The sequence below is a fragment of the Acanthaster planci genome, linkage group LG06 (assembly GCF_054643075.1).
Source record: "Acanthaster planci isolate LZ-2023a linkage group LG06, COTS_SCS, whole genome shotgun sequence".
In the NCBI taxonomy this organism is placed as follows: Eukaryota; Metazoa; Echinodermata; class Asteroidea; order Valvatida; family Acanthasteridae; genus Acanthaster; species Acanthaster planci.
In genome coordinates, this window is record NC_141782.1 from 16,236,974 (window position 1) to 16,253,261 (window position 16,288).

At 42.8% G+C, this 16,288-nt stretch overlaps 1 protein-coding gene across 33 annotated transcripts in view; it reads left to right on the forward strand.

Annotated features, from left to right (window-relative positions):
* The window catches only part of LOC110983049 (FH1/FH2 domain-containing protein 3-like), a 108,150-nt gene that overhangs the window by 35,595 nt on the left and 56,267 nt on the right, over positions 1–16,288 (forward strand). For 29 of the 33 annotated variants that reach the window (XM_087137997.1, XM_087137986.1, XM_087137984.1 and 26 more), the window contains 12 exons: positions 279–373; positions 1,064–1,175; positions 2,121–2,212; positions 3,037–3,180; positions 4,150–4,388; positions 5,564–5,751; positions 7,222–7,296; positions 10,705–10,962; positions 11,343–11,495; positions 11,892–14,069; positions 15,331–15,387; positions 15,822–15,866. In XM_087137997.1, the coding sequence (XP_086994123.1) occupies positions 279–373; positions 1,064–1,175; positions 2,121–2,212; positions 3,037–3,180; positions 4,150–4,388; positions 5,564–5,751; positions 7,222–7,296; positions 10,705–10,962; positions 11,343–11,495; positions 11,892–14,069; positions 15,331–15,387; positions 15,822–15,866 (3,636 nt within the window). Of the gene's footprint in view, positions 1–278; positions 374–1,063; positions 1,176–2,120; positions 2,213–3,036; positions 3,181–4,149; positions 4,389–5,563; positions 5,752–7,221; positions 7,297–9,435; positions 9,896–10,704; positions 10,963–11,342; positions 11,496–11,891; positions 14,070–15,330; positions 15,388–15,821; positions 15,867–16,288 lie in introns of those variants that run through there. The other 4 variants (XM_087137993.1, XM_087138006.1, XM_087138005.1 and 1 more) reach the window with 4 other exon arrangements.

The following is a 16,288-nucleotide window of genomic DNA, read 5'->3' on the forward strand; positions in this document are numbered from 1 at the left end:
GATAATGACCTCAGATTATTCATTCAACATGTGACATGGAAACAATGTTCATTAATTTGTAAATTTGCCAAAGTTTGGAATGTTTTTGGTAAAGAACCTACACGTATGGCTGGATTGGGCCTAAGGTATACGCTTTCAGACTACAAAGTTTCTGTGTCAATAGAGTACGAGTGTGTAGCGCTTCACCAGACAACTTACCGTATCTCACAGGATACTGAACAGTAGAATACTTTCTAATCTTCCACATGTCGTGGGTGCTGTGCTGCTTTTACCCTCAGCTCTGGGCCAGATCATGCTGTACGTGGATGGGATGAATGGAGTCATTGAACACTCAGACACCGTCCAATGGCTCTACTCATTACTGGCGTCCAGGGTGAGTCAAGATGTATAGGCAGGTTATAGCTTCAAGCCTGAGGGTTAGCTGGTACTTTAGTGCAGGCAGATGTAAATGTGTGATGGCAAATGTTGGTGCTGCAAATTTGCAACAGTCAAACACTCTCCAAGCCTAGTAAACCTTGGCACAAATGTTTCTAGCCGTCAAGTCGGCTTTGTGATCTCATTTACGTTGACGCTGATCGTGAGCAAGGAAGTAGCCTTAACCATGCCAATTACCCTGCAAAATCCAGTGGGAGATTTTTACTGGATTTTGCAGAATTGAGGAAGGAACAGGCTGGCAGCAGGTACATGTACTGGAACGGCCCTGGATTGTGTACATACAAAGAATACACGTATGCTGCAATCTCTTCCACAGTAATGGGTTTGCAGGAATCGGGAATGCTCTCAGCAAAAGTGTGTGGGAAGTTGGAGTTAGTTCTGAATAAACTCCAGAGAAATCTGTGGCATTTAGGCCCTGTTTCTTTCCTCCCAAGATATTTCATATCATTCCCATCTTTCTCCGAGTGCTCTTCTTCATGTCATTCAGGCAGTTGTTTATCAGACAGTTGCAAAAAAACAAAAACCCAAAACAAAAGCTTCGAGGGCCACTTACTACTAGCAACCCACAGAGGCCTTAGCAGTTCAATACTTCATGCAGTTTAATCCTTTTGGCATTGATAATTTCCAGTATCGTCTGGTGGTGAAGACGTCACTGAAGCTACTGCTGGTCTTCGTCGAGTACACAGACACAAATGCTGCACTGCTGTACCAAGCATCATGCGTGGTCGACAAAGAACAAGGTACTGTTGCTTAACTGTGCTTGTTGTGAAGAATGTTTTGTACTTCTGTCTTTGCAATTTTTCTAACCCAGACATCTACCAAACGTACCGATAATAGAAAGAAAAGATTTGGACTATAGTCTGCTGACAGGGCTTTTGTGTCTCTAATTTCTGTCTTTGTTTCAAGAGCACCTGAATTCATTTTGAAACTTATTCAGATCAAGTTCACAGGGGAACACACTCTGTCCAAAATTCTGCTGCCATTCTGGAAGGAAATGATTATCCAGGAGGTCAAGTATTATGACCGCCATTAGGGAAATTGAATAATTGGGGGGGGGGTTGTGATGGAGTAGTTGTCATCAGTCTCTTAACCCTTTTCTGACTTTTTTTGGGGGGGGCTAAAGTTTTCAATTAAAAAAAGGGGAGGATATATGAGCGATCTTCAGATATACAGCCAAGCACCACACATAATGATTTGCAAGAGTCATTTGAACCGAATTTGAACAATAACCCTATATGTTTCAATATTCCGGGCTGCATCCACGGTGATAATTGCTGCCACAACTGCCCACGTACAATGGCTAAGTTCAACTTCAACACACAGTCCACCTCCACACACTTGTTTGTATGTTTACTGAACAAATGAGGCATTGGCGTTTTTCAGCGTCAGCATTGGGTGTGTCAAGGCACACATGAAGTTATAAGCCATCAATTAGGATGGCCAGGTCATGTTGGCATGTCCTCAGACGCAAAGTGGTTAATTTTATAGACCTTTTTTTCCCCCGGAGTTGATAACGGCAAAAGGGACAAGTACTAGCTTGTCCAGGATCACCACATTAGGCCAACATTTGGATTTAAACCCCTGACCCTCTGATTCAGAAGTCCCAAGTCCTCACCGCCAGGCCACACTGCCCAGTGTGTCCTGACGAATTCTCAGTTTCCCCCATGTCACTGTTCCTGCTGCAGGCAAACGGACGTGGAGCAGCATCATGGAACTGCTGAAGGACGATGGTCAAGACTCAGAGATCCTCCTCTATGCTATGTCGCTCATCAACAAGGTAAGCAACACAGATATATAAGATATATAAGATGGAATTTGTGCATTTGGGAGTTATTTTTTGTATTTGGAGGCTTTCATGCTTACCGCCAATATATATTTACAACACTGCATACTCAGTGTTGACGGAGGGCTTATGAAGATGTTCATACTCACATAGAACTTGAACCCACAACCTCCTACTTAATAATGCAAATATCTTACCACTTGACCATCAGCCCATATATAATTAACAGCATATACTCAATGCAAAAAGCACATCATATAATGCAATGTTTAGCGACGTGTCCTCTGTTCTTCTGATTCGAACCGGCCAGCTGATCCCGTCAAACTTAGCGGTCTGGTGCCAAAGCATCTGCACTGGTTAGATGGAGATTTTGGTGTAAATGCAAGCAGAGGAAGCTTTTAAATTTGTCGCATGCCTTCAATCAACACAGTGTTATAAATGTACGTTGGTGAAGGATACCCAAAACATGGTGGTAGAAAGTTATCTCCTACCCCTAGAAACTCAAAACTCAAACTTTGTGCTCTTGATTAATTAAATTGATTTTTAAGTTAATTGAGTGCACCGAGTAATGATCATATCATTTTGTTAAGGTGGACTTAAATGTACCGGTACCACCATATGTTGTAAGAGTGATTAGGTATTCAGGTTTTAATTTGGCCAGTTTTGGATGTCCTTTTTTATGTTTTTTGTTTCCACCTTAAAATTGAAGCACCTCAAGAAAGCACATTCGGTCACAAATGATCCTCCTGTCATTAGAACAAAAATATTTCAGTCGGTCTGAATATTGCCTGTTAGTTATTGTTCATGGATCCTTTCAGACCCTGAATGGCATACCGGACCAGGACACCTACTACGACATCACGGATGCCCTGGAGCAGCAACAAATAGAAGAGGCCACCAAACTACTGATGAGCCGCAAGGGAACTGACCTGGACCTGGTGGAGCAGTTCAAGCTGTACGAGGTGAGGGGGGGAGGCTGGGAACTAGACCAAGATGTCTCAGGAATGAGGCCGAGTGTGAAATTGAGCTCAGCTGGCTTTAGTTTGGATTGTAGCCTTTGGTATAGTGTGCAGTTACAGGTCTCGACTTTACATGTGTTTGGACTGGATCCTTCAATATGGGTCTTAAGACAGTATTTGTGTTTCAGTTGACATTAGATAGAACAAATTTAGCTCTTTGCTTTGATGTGTCACACAATTTGGTATCCTGATGAATATAGATACAATGTGGTTGAAAATGATGTGGCTTTCTATTTATTTACACTATGCAAGATTCGTTTAAAAGCCTTTAAATTCAAAGTGGATCTGGTGACTTACTGCTCCTTTTGTTATGTTGGGTCACATATTCCTTGTATTCATCAATATACTGAATTGAATATCAGTGATTCAGTATCCCACTAACTTAATCACTTCAGCTCTGGAGCCAGGAGATTCCCATTTATTTTCAAAACTCAGATTCTTCACAGGGGATATCCCGCCATCTATGTACAGGTTGTCTTTCCGTGGGATCTAACAGGACTTGAACCTTGTAAGCGGGGCACTGAAAGTGACCAATTCAAAAGTTCAAAGTTCACTTCTCATTCCCATCTGCATTTTAAATACTACCAAAGGTTTTGTACTTGTGCGCAGTAACTGAAGGCAGCAGAAGTGCCTGTCATGAAAAGTCAGTTGTGCCAGCTGCTGCACAAGATACATTACTCTGGGCATTTTCCCTGAAGAGTAGTAGCCACAGATCTCCATTTGTTAATGGGGGACTTCCTGATTTGCAGTGGTCATGTGCTCAAGTTTGTCCACGGTGAGCAAAAGATTCCAGATTCATGCAACACTGACACTGCTTACTTTTTTACAAAATGCCTCTTAAAATGCTTTGAATTATTGCTTCTGATGTCTTTGAAACTGACTCATTCTGCTTCCTCCATCTCCAACTTCTAGTACGCGCTTAAGCAAGAGGACGGCGACATTGACATCCCTGTGGAGCGCAAGCAGAACCTGCGCAAGCATCGCCGCAGCGCCGAGCTGGTGGACCGCAAGAGCCTGCGCCGCTCCCTCAAGCCCACGGCCGCCTACAGCATGGACAAGAGGGAAATGAGACGGTCCCTGGACCTGGGGAGCAGCCTGTCGCCAGACGATGCTGAGAGGGTGAACGAGACTAGCAGGAGAAGGGAGAGCAGGTACGTTTGAAGGCAGGGTACCCCATCCCTAGACCTTCCCCAGTCCTTTCAATTCCTGTGGGTGGTTTTTGTAAGGATTTGGAGACCTGAGGCAAAATGGCAACACAGGGTGACTAATTTGGAAGGATGTGTTGTGTCAGGGTTGTGGTTTAATCCTTCAGTTGTTTATGCTTAACTGCTCCAGGATTCCACTCGCACTGGCTCCATGCAGTCACAGGAATTGCCAGAGAATTTAAGGGATCGAGGTACATGTAGTGTATTCAGTTTTTACCTGGACATTGTGGGAGGATGTTGAAGGACCAAGGATACATCCTGTCCCAAAGAGTGTAAGATGTTAGAGCTATAACTGAAACATAGGTTCCTGGGTACAGAGGAACCCATTCCAAAATTCAGAGAAAAGGGGAAAAAAACAAGGATATGCAACATGAAAAGTGCATTTTTTTAATTTCATCTTTTTCAAAATGCTGATTAATAACCTTTGGACATCAAAACAGGTTTATGAAATTCCTACTCTCTGTTCATCTTCATTGTGAATGCTGAAATGAGAGCCCGCAAATTACCATAAACAATTACTGAAATGCAGATGTTTGGCTCATGTGTTCTTTTTCATTACCTGGAAGTTTCATCAGTAGTTTTTGATGTTGAAGTGTTGAAGTATAGAAGTGGCTTTGGCAGTCTTCCAGTTCATAATACCGAACAACATTTCTCTGCAAAATGACATTAAATATAATGGACACTGTCATAGTGTAGTCCTGGAAAGTCTTCAACAAGTCCTGGCGTATTGTTTTAGATTTCTGCTCAGTAGCAACCCTGCCTGAGCTCTATTTATAAAAGTTAACAGTACATACATATTGTGCATGAACCATTCTCTAACTGTCATGTAACGTTTGTGCATTTTTGCCAATGTTGAGACTTCCATTGAAGCCATTTGCAACTGCAAAGTTAAGGGAAAACCTTACTAAATACCAAACTTGCTTTTGTACTTGTTTCACAGAGAGAACTGGAAGTTTCTTCCCAGTTTTCTGTCTCATCACTTGTTGTTTATGTCTGCCACAACTCGAAATCCTGGTCAGCTTTATAGTTAATAGCACTAACAGGTACAAGTAACCCGTGAGTCATCCCAACTTGCTTCAGTGAGATCCCAAGGAAAGTCTCGGTCTTCTCGTTTGTCACAGGAGGAATCGAGCCAGGCTGTCAGTGGACAACACAACACTGTCTGATCCTCCCCCCTCGGAGAAGTCCGTCCAGGAGATGCTGGAGGAGAGGAGGATGCGGCGTCGGGCGATGGCCGACAAAGATGCGTCTAGCAGGGAGGACACCTCAGCCGCAACGACCGACATGAGTGCATCAGAGAACAGCAGCAGTAAGTCTGGAGTTATCCTTCTTTCTTCATGTGTTCAATGCATCATTGCATATATTTTCCATTTTGTGTTTTCAGTCAGGTGATTTCATGGTGCTCCGACATCCCCATGTGTGATTTGCTGGTAATGAGACTGTTCATTTGGTAGTCATTGAGACATGTCCATCGGGTGCTATTTCATGGTGCTATTTCATCATTCTGACTGACTGGCTGATCTCCTATCCATCATGGGGGACGTAGAGCCACCCAGACCTGATGATCACGTGCGAGCTGCCACAACTGCCGAATGGGGAGCTTGTGGTCATTCTCCAGCTAGTGCACCTAAGAATTGCATGGACGACCCCTATACATGTAGATCTGTTCCAGGCGTTGTCCGGGTGGAGGCCCCCCATGAGAGTCAACACAGAGCTTTAGGGTTGTATGAGCTGGCGTGTCCTCAGGTAGTGGTCATACATGTCCAAAGAGAGAGTGACGTCTCCTTGAGATGGTCCTGCGGATGTCCTCGAGGCCGGGGGACTCCATGACACTGGAGTTGGGGACAAAGTCAAACCACAGGATAACAAGGATGTGCCACTGGCACCTCTTATTGAAAGTGTGGAGTGGTTTACCCATCTTTGGCTAAGAGTGTCTATATCCCAGACCCATTGGGTGATAATTCACATCCTAATAGGTGGTGCATCGGAGTACCTTTTCCAGCAATAAATACTTGTAGAGATGTTGATGGAGCACTCTATAGACCAATCTCATTTTGCCCACAATATTTATGGGTGGCCGTAGTTTTAAGAAAAATCTCCCTGTGGGTTTATTTTTTTTTAAATTTTACTTCAAGTTCCTTCAAAAGGTGCATTTGTCCCATTAATTTGAAAGAGGATTCAATTTTCATTTAATATTCGGTAGTAGGTGTATTATCGTTTGGTGGTCTGATACCGTAGCTGTGTGGGCTTTTTAAGATTTTGTAAAATATTTTCATACTTTTGTATTGATGGCCAGCCATACCGGTAGTTTTAACAGCCACCTGTAGGAACTGACTGTTATATAAAATGAGCAGACGCTTTTGAGTGATATTTCTCCCATCCTACTACATGTATGTGATATTTTGGAGCAATGTATAGTCAATTCCTGTCCCATTAGGTGATTTGTTGGAATACGCTTTCAGAGGACAATTTTGAAAGACCACATATGGAAGTGCCATATCTGATACTAGTATATTTGTGTTATTACTTCATTATTAAGCATGCTGTTCAGATTATAGAATTTTATTTCAAGTAAAATTGATGAACTGTTTCCAGTCTCATTTCTAATTTTTTTTCTCCAGGTTCATCTTGTTACTTTCTGTGTCAAGTACAATGTAACTGTAGATTGTCCTTTTTCCTTTAACACTTCTCCTCATAATCACTCAATTATTTAATTTTTCTGATAATCTAATCAACTAACAAGGAGAGTACTTAATGACAGCTTCTTTCCCTCATGTAGCCAAGATCCCGTGGAGGCGTGGACGGACGCGGCAGCCGCCCAGCCCAATTTCACCCAGAGCGGGCGGAGCCAGCAGTGAGTCAGGCATTGCATCGCATCTCCCCTTTTAGTCCCGTTCCATCCCCTTCCCAAGACCCACCTTTCCTCCTCTCTGCTCCACCCTTCCCTCACATCCTACAAAGCAAATGCAGTCCGTGCCCATCTCAGCCTGTCATTTCTTTGCTCAACCTGTTTGATGCTTCTCTTTCCAAAACCTCCCATGTATAGCAGAGAAAAAGTCCTCAGCATCATCTCCTGCTTGCGTTGCTGTTTCTACCTTCCAAAGAAAAGCCCAGTTGGAGAAATTACCATTTAGTAGCAACACTAGAATTTTATTTGATTTTGAAGCAGTTGTAAAAGCCTGTGATACATGTAGTATGGGCCATCTAGATTTTTTGTATGACTCGTAGTGCTACCTGTCAGTTTCAAAACATATTCCGTAGACATGAGATGCATTGATTGAAGATAATGTTATGAGGTCCCTTTTAACAGTGGTCTGGTTCCCAGGCTATTAAATTTCAGGCTTGTTTTTTTTTTTTTTGAGTAGATGTGTGCAGCATATGGAGCCCTTATGCACGAGGACCCCATTTGAAAACACATACCCGTAACACTGCAGTTTGCCCAACTTTTCTTTAAAGCGGTTACAAACTTTGCAGTCCACGGCAACAGTCCCCTTTTCCAAAATAAAATTTACCAGCATGATGAAAACACTCATCCCTCAGTCCTCAACGTCCTTGCTATATCAGTCGCTTGTCCATCTTAAATATTCTGCTACTCAGCCACGGTTTGTAGCAATTTAACCGCTCTTCAGAAAGATGTTTGAGGCATGCATGTACATGTATATGAGTCATGTACATGTATTGTGGCTTGATGTAAAATTGTCTATTACTATGTTCATATTCATGGACACCTAACCCTACAGGCATCCACTATGTCCAATTTCCAAACTTATTGTCCAACAGGAAATTACTGTTCTATGAACCTACATGTACTAGTATGACCGTTTATGCGTCATTGAAATATACCCTACATGTATGTCACATGGCCAAGTGCATGTGAGAACAGTGTCATCGGAATATACCGTACATGTATGTCACATGGCCAAGTGCATGTGAGAACAGTGTAAGAACAGTGTCATTGAAATATACCATACATGTATGTCACATGGCCAAGTTTAATGTTTGAAATCAATTTATCTTGCCCATATTTCAGTGACATGCATTTGCTTTGACAGCACATGGGAAGATTTCTGTCTTTAATTAATTGCTTATACTTTTTTGTTAAAGGTTTGTGTACATTCTGATGAAAATTGATGGTGCATACTCAACACTATGCATGCATACATGGAAATCAGTCTGTGCTCACCATATATCTTTGTGATTCAGCCATGCAGGGTTGTTCCTTAACAATATATTATTACACAAAATACATGTTCATGTAGTGTGACATTTCGTTATCAAAAACAAAGAAAATATGCATATGACTTCCTCTGTCAGTTCCCCTTGAAAGAAATAAAGTGAATGCCATGCTAAACCTAGATAGAAATCTAGACCACAGACGCTGCATCTGGGCTGCACGGCAACACCTCACAAAGGCAGCTGATGTGTTGCCTAGCAACCATGTGCCTGCCTCGTTACATTTATCCACTGTGCTATTATGTGAAAGTGTGAATTTTCAGAATTACAAATCGCTCTCCTTCAAAATTATTTATCACAGAGTGGCACCTACATTTTGCACTGCAGTGTGTTAAAGTTTCAGTCTCTGCACTTAAAGCTGCCTTGAATCAATTGTCAAAGATTTTCCACTGAAGATCTGTTTGCATTATATTTTTTTCAGTAATCTGCTCTCATTCATGCACTCTAAACTCCTGCATATCTAGAAAGCATTTTTGACGTCAGATTAGATGTTCAGTTGGAGAAGTGTGTTCATGAGTTTCCATGACTTGAAAGCAAGCTTAGTCACAATGTTAAAGCTGTTCAGAAAATTTGCTGTCTTTTTCCTGCAAAAGTTTTCGGAACATGGTGCATCAAAAATGCTTAAAGAAAGTTACGAGGTGATCTTAAATGTTTCACGCAAATATGAACATGTTGCATGACAAGTAAGACTTGAAGCACCTACATGTACACTATTATCATGTAGTTACAGTAGTGGCTGTCCCTTTAAGGATTCGACTGAGTCACTGTCTTCTCTGTATTGGCTTCACACTGCCACATTGTCAGAGCTGACACATTTTAAATGTCACAGCACACAAACGTACCGGACAGAGAACAGAAACCTGCTAACAAGATGGTCTGGCATTCCGGTGTAAGACGTTGGGATGATCATAGATGCACTCATGTTTCTTTGTGCTGAATACAACATGACTTGCTCCTTACTGCTTGGATTTTTAGGCCATATTGCCCATCTTTCATTTGTCAAACTTGGAGCGGACATAGTGTGTACATTTGATCTGTTACTCTGAGTGGATTGATACTCCGATGTTGTACATCTGTCGGAATAAGTTTCAGTCTGTTCATGCACCCTGCCATCAGTGAACACATACACTGTACCGGTACACCTTACTCAGGCTGCTAATCTGAATGGAAGATGCCAGGGAATAATGTAACTGCTGGGGAAAGACTTTGTACATGTGCAGGTAGGTACAAGTACATGTACATGTTTACTGACTGAGAAGATCAGTCGGTTTGCCAAGTATCACATGGCATGTTCATTGTACATGTACATGTTCATGTACGTTGGGTACATGGATCATTTACATGTACATGTTTACTGACTGAGAAGATCAGTCGGTTTGCCAAGTATCACATGGCATGTTCATTGTACATGTACATGTTCATGTACTTTGGGTATATGGATCATTTACATGTAGATGAATTCCTGGATTTTAATTGTGTTGTTTCACCGTTGAAATGTGTAGTGCGGAAGAGCAGTGAATTGTCTGTTCAAGAGAAAGTGATTAACTAAGTCTCTTCAGAGGGCCGTCTTGGAAAATGTCAAGATGAAGTGCATTGCCACCCTGTGTGTGTGCTCCAACCAAGACGTGTACTAACCAGCATGATGTAAAATCAGTACTTGTTTTTGTTGTTCAAGTCAGTGTAAAGTACCTTGCATTTATAGAAAGAGGACTGGGCTGCATTTGCAACTTGAGCTGCCTTAGTGCTATGAAGTGAATGTGGCTGAGGCCAGAAGCAACCTACCTGCCGTGATCATGGAACCAGGATAGTGCTTCATCCCAGCATGATGTCTACTTAATGGTCTTCCCTCCAAAAAAGTGTGTTGTGGATGCCGTTAATGTTAATGTTTTATTAGGTCGGCAGTGTTAGCCAGCATGGTGGCTTGCATGATGGTACCCTGGTATCTATCATGAAGAAAAGCAAACAGTCGACTGTTGTCTTGACTCCTCTCCCCCCTAAATCCTTGTCTATCCCCCCAATCGTCTTGAAGGCGTTGTACCTGGGAGCGAGCAAGGAGAGCTGCAGCGGGTGATGGCAGAGAGGAGGCAGCGGAGGCGAGAGATCAGACAGAAGGAGAAAGAGGAGGTGTCGAGAGGGACGACAGCACCAGCAGGCTCATCACCAGTCAGTCCAGGAGGGCTTCCAGCAGCGGCAGCAACCCCCAACATAGATGTCCGTGGTGACCCTTCCGTGCCCTCCGTGGCCAGTAGGCAAGAGTCCAGGCCGAGTGTGCCAGAAATCAGTGTTGGTATGTGCAGTCTGCACAGCAGATCTCCCTGTGTGATATTTGAAATTGTCAGTGCGACCATTCTATGTTCATCAACACAGTCATCCATTTTGTAGTTTCTGCCATTAAGATACTAGGTTTTAAAGCTCTGTGGATGTACGTTTTACATTGTGCATGCATACACAAGTATACAGACATGTGCAATGTTGCAGAATTGCATTGCCTTGAAAGAGAATTTCTCACTTTTATTGTTTTGCTGTACCCCAAAGGTGTGTGAAAAATCTTGTGTTGTATGTATTTGTATTGAAATGTGAGGAAGGATTGTTACACAATTTACACACTTTCCTTATGCTCCATCTGCCACTCTTCTTAATATGTGAAATATGTTAATTATGCCAAAGGAGACACAGGCAGTGGATCTGAAGCATTGCAGCAGGCCCGCGCCAAATTTGGATCCAGTGTAGCTGTTGCTAGGTCAAAGTTCACTGCCAAGGACGGAAAACAGCAGGCACTCCCTGATGCACAAAAAACAGAGAACACTAGTCAAGTGGGAGGTACTGTATGCCCTGCCTTGCATGAATGCGAAAGCCTGTAAATGAGCATGATGACATCTCAGACTTAGAGAAATTCTGACTAGACCCAATCTAAGCAATGACATAAAGCGCAGGTTACAGTACATTCACACAATGTACGTACCTGTTTCCGTCCCCATGTTCAAGTGGCCCTAGGTTTTATAACTCAATGAATTATTCTGTATCTTACTGAAAAGTCCCCTTTCTTACTATGCAAACTTGAAACTTTGTAGTTGTCCCCAGGCATGATTCCAAATTATGATTCTTGTCCCAATTCTGCTTGTAGTTGCCCATGGCATGTTACTGTGTAATTACCTAAACCTACCACTGATGTACCTCCCCGGACAACCTTGTATCCCATTGTTTGCTTCCTCCAAGGAACCATTAAAGAGGCTCTTACCAAAGATCAAAGTTCACAGGATAGGAATAAAGGGTCTGAGGCTGCTACAGAGGAGAGAGTCAGAGAGCAAAACTTGAGCATTTCAGGTGCCGAGGAGATGTCGGCATCAAGGGACAGGAAGGACTTGGAATTGGACTTACAGCCCAAAAGGCAGACACCTGTCAAGGATGGAAATCTGGAGGACATCCGGGAAGAGGCAGAAGACTTGGAGCAGGATCCGTTGGAGCTTCTGAGCAAAGGGGACCTGCGATATGACCCTTACATGGACGCGTCTTCGGAGACGGGAACCTCTTTCACCCCTATTTACCCCTCCTCCTCCACGTCGTCACTGGCTGCTTACTCCTCCGTCACCCCGACAACTGAAGGCAGTGACTTGGAACAGGAGCTAGTCAATGTGTCGGATTCTGAAGGGTACCTGACACTTCCCTCTGAGGAGGATGCAGACTCGCACACTCCCATCGCTGTGGAGGAGGATGCTGTCATAGGAAAGAAGACCAGCCGGCCTAAATTCTTCTTGTCCTCGCAAGTGTCTGTGACATCGGTTAAGTCCAGTGACAGTGACACGGCTGGTAAGCGTACAAGTGCCAGTAGGAACAGCAGAAAGGACATAGAGGATGAGGAGGATGTTCTGATGCTTCTGAGTATGGGAGACGTCCCAGCTGGTGAAGCCCTTAAGAACCAGCTCGCCGTTGTTGACAAGGAGCAAGATGAAGTGTCTTGGCTTAGTGAGGGGGACACCAGATGCTCGTCTTCCGAACTGGACAACACATTCACTGGTGAAGATGACCTACCACCCAAGGTAATGCCAAATGAGGAAGAGGCAAATAGGGTCATGAAAAAAGAGGGGGGTCATCCAACTGGTAGCATTGGTCTCAAGTATACTCATTTTCAGAATAAAGAACCTCCGAGAAAAGAACAACAAGGACAGGATGATGAAGAAGATCTGATGGCATTACTCAGTCAGGGGTGTCTAGAATTTGCTCCTGGAAAAGACCACCCAGTAGCAGAATCCTCTCCTACTGGTTCAGACACTGAAGCAGATGTGTCTGAGATAGTCTGTGATTCTGATGTGGAGAACTTGGCTGACGATATGAATTCATCTGAGTTACCGAGTGATGAGAAGTTTGTGCAGACGTACTACGAGTCACCTGCCAAGTGCGGTAAAGCCGGATCACTGTCAAGCTCTCAGAAGGTGGCCAGGACCACTTACATCAAGAAGGATGGGGTCACAGGTACACATGATCCTAGATCAATCCCAGAGACTCATCAAAAAGATGAAGAAGATGAGCTAATGGCACTACTTAGTGGTGGACTCCCTGGTGAAGCAAAACACCTTCTTCAGGATGGAAATAGAGATGCAGCTGAAGGCTCTGATTCCAAAAAAACTACAGGTAAAGCAACAGAGGAGAGGAGGAAATCTGCAGCCACACAGGATGAGGAAGATGAGGACATTTTATCTATGCTGAGTCAGGGGTTTAGTCAGGGATTCACTGCAGCCTCAGCTCCAAAATCCAAGGAGGTCAGCAAGAAGGATAACGAGAGGAAAAAGGTCCAAGTTTCTAACAAGGATGAGGACAAGGATGAAGACGAGGATCTCTTAGCTATGCTCAGTCGGGGATATGAGCCTGTGCCCTCAGATGCTCACAAAAGCAAGATTAGCAAAGGAAGAGCATCGAAGGATGCAGCCTCAAAGGGAGACGAAGAGGATGACTTAATGTCGATTCTGAGTCAGGGTGTTGCTCCTCCCACCCCTGAGCCAGAAGGTAGGCAGAGTGATTCAGCCTCCAAGATGCACATCAACCAACAAGAGGTGGTTCATGACAACAGGGAGGAGCACAAAGCAGACAAAAAGACCAGAAGACGGGAGGACGATGAGGAAGATGTCCTAGCCATGTTGAGCAGGGGCATCCCTGGACCTTCGGAAGCAGAGCTGAACAGGAATCAGAATGCTTCTCAGTCATTCCATCGGAGATTTCGGGAAGTGCAAGAAGACGAGGGATCAAGCAAGACAAAAGAAGTGAAACCAATACAGAGGACAGTAGAGGACAAAAGTCCGAGTTTTGGTGAGGAGCTCAGCACACCTCATTGGCGGCCAGAAACTGATAGACCCAAATTTCGTATCCGGAGTACATACACAGATCCACCTGGGCCTGTCTGTGAGTAAAAATGATAGATTGTTGGCATGAGCAAGACATCTACATTGCTGGCATGAACAAGGACTCTGGTTCCTAAAATGTTGGCATGACAACGTCGAGCCAGTAAATGTTGCTTGCCTACTGAGCATGATTTTGTGTGAAGCATGTCAGACAGCATTGTGTTCTTTATTTTTGTGTTTCTTAACAACTCTACATTCTACAGTTGAATATTGTTTGCAATTTCTTGTCGGATATTAATTCTTTTCAGTACATCTTTGAAAAGTTTATCTGTCAAGGTTCGTGCTTTTTTGCCAGCACTATTTGTGAGGACCGTTTTTTACATCACAGAAGCATTTCACCTTGAGTTTTATCTGCAAATCAAAGCATGACAGTTGTCACAAATCATATTTTTGTTTGTGAATTCATTGTTTTAGATGGCTTTGTTCCACTGTCAGGTTTATTTCACGTTATTTCAATGTTGTGTTTGTGCATATGGGCTGGTCCATTGTTTTTTCATTGTTTTTTCATCAAGTGTGTTTTCATTAATGGGTGCTTCTTTAGTTGGGCTAGATAAAGTGAGTTTGAAATAACTTGCAGATTTCTTAGATTAAAAAAAGCTAACAAAGCACTTGAAAAATGTTTTCTTCAAAATTTATTGGTAATGAGGTACCAGGTTTCTGTCATGCTGTTGAAGACAAGTTGGTTTGTTTGCTTTCAGTTTATGTTGATTTTGACAAGTTACGTTCAGGACTGTTCATGTATTAGTTACGATCAGTAAGTGTCAAACAGAGAGCAAGCCTGGTTCACGCTGGCATTTCGGAGTTGCATTGAGCCAAATTATTCCACTCAAACATTCAACAAAACTTGCTAGACATTCAGAGGTTGATTGTCCAGTCACTTGGAATAACTTTGGAAAGTCTTGATTGCTGATGTCTCTACTCATGAAATGGTGTGAATGCATAGTACTTGCAGTACATGTCAGTAGAAAAGCTTCCTTGTGACAAGCCTTACAACAGGCATAAAGTTCTGTTTGGTATTAAAAATCGGTGTTGAGGATAAATTAAGCCATAATGTTTGCACATTGAAAAAGTTTGTACATCTAAAATCGAGTTTGCTGCCTGAAGTCAAATGTGTACATGTATATGAAGTCAATTTTTTTGACCACCATGGAAATTGAATCGGAGCAACGGGGCAACATTTGCCTCTAACATTGGTTTTGTCCATGTACTTGCTCAAATGTAGGATTTTCAAAGTATTTCTTGTTTGAATTCATTTGTTAAAGACACGCCTAGAAACAAGAGGTCAAGTGCTAGTCGGCGGACAAGCACCTCATCCACCAGTGAGTACATGGCATGTACACTGTACATGTACAGTATCAAAGTACAAAGGAATTAAACCTGGAAAATGTGCACGACATATTGTTTCAAGTGGAGCAGCAAACAAACTTTAGAGTGTGCAATTTTACCTACATTTTTATGCCAAGAGAAGAACATAAAGCAATTGTGAATGAGTTGTCATTTTGTCGTTGATCACTTTTTTGTCTTTTGTGAACGAATTTGTAGTCACACCTATACAGAAAAATTGTCACCCTCTGTGATATAAATCACAGCAATCGGGACCGTACAATGGACTTGTACAGTACAATGTAATATCAAATTTTAGTCTAGCTGCTCTGTAAAGCAGTTTTGTGTGGGATACATAAGTAGGGGGTGTTATGTTTACTGTATACTGACGGTTGGAAATGGTGTGTTGTACTTTGTTGCCGGTCATCAGGTCCATGGTCGGCCCATAGCACTGATACAATCTTCAGCCCATACAGTGAGTACACTTTCCTTATGCATCATGAGAATGAATGCCTGCATGGTTTGAAATGGATTGCCTCTTAATTTGACAGAAAGTATGATAGCAGTCTTGCAGTACAAATTTCTGGAGTGTTTTGATCCAACTGAAGTTGATTGATAATCTGCTTCCATTCGAGACATTCAATGAAAGAATCGTCCGCCATATTGGAGCCTCGAGTTTGCACTCTGACCCGGTTACATGGGAAATATTAGTATAGCTGTCCCTTTAAAAATCATCCAGGGTTTTCAGCATCAGTTGCTTTTTATTTCCATGTAGTTCTCAAGATGTACCCTGTGCTCATCATGTGGACAACTTATGCCCAGTCTGACTTGGATTCCAGTTTTGCATTCACTTAAAATGCCTCTTGCTGTAATTACAGGGCATTGGAATGTGGCATG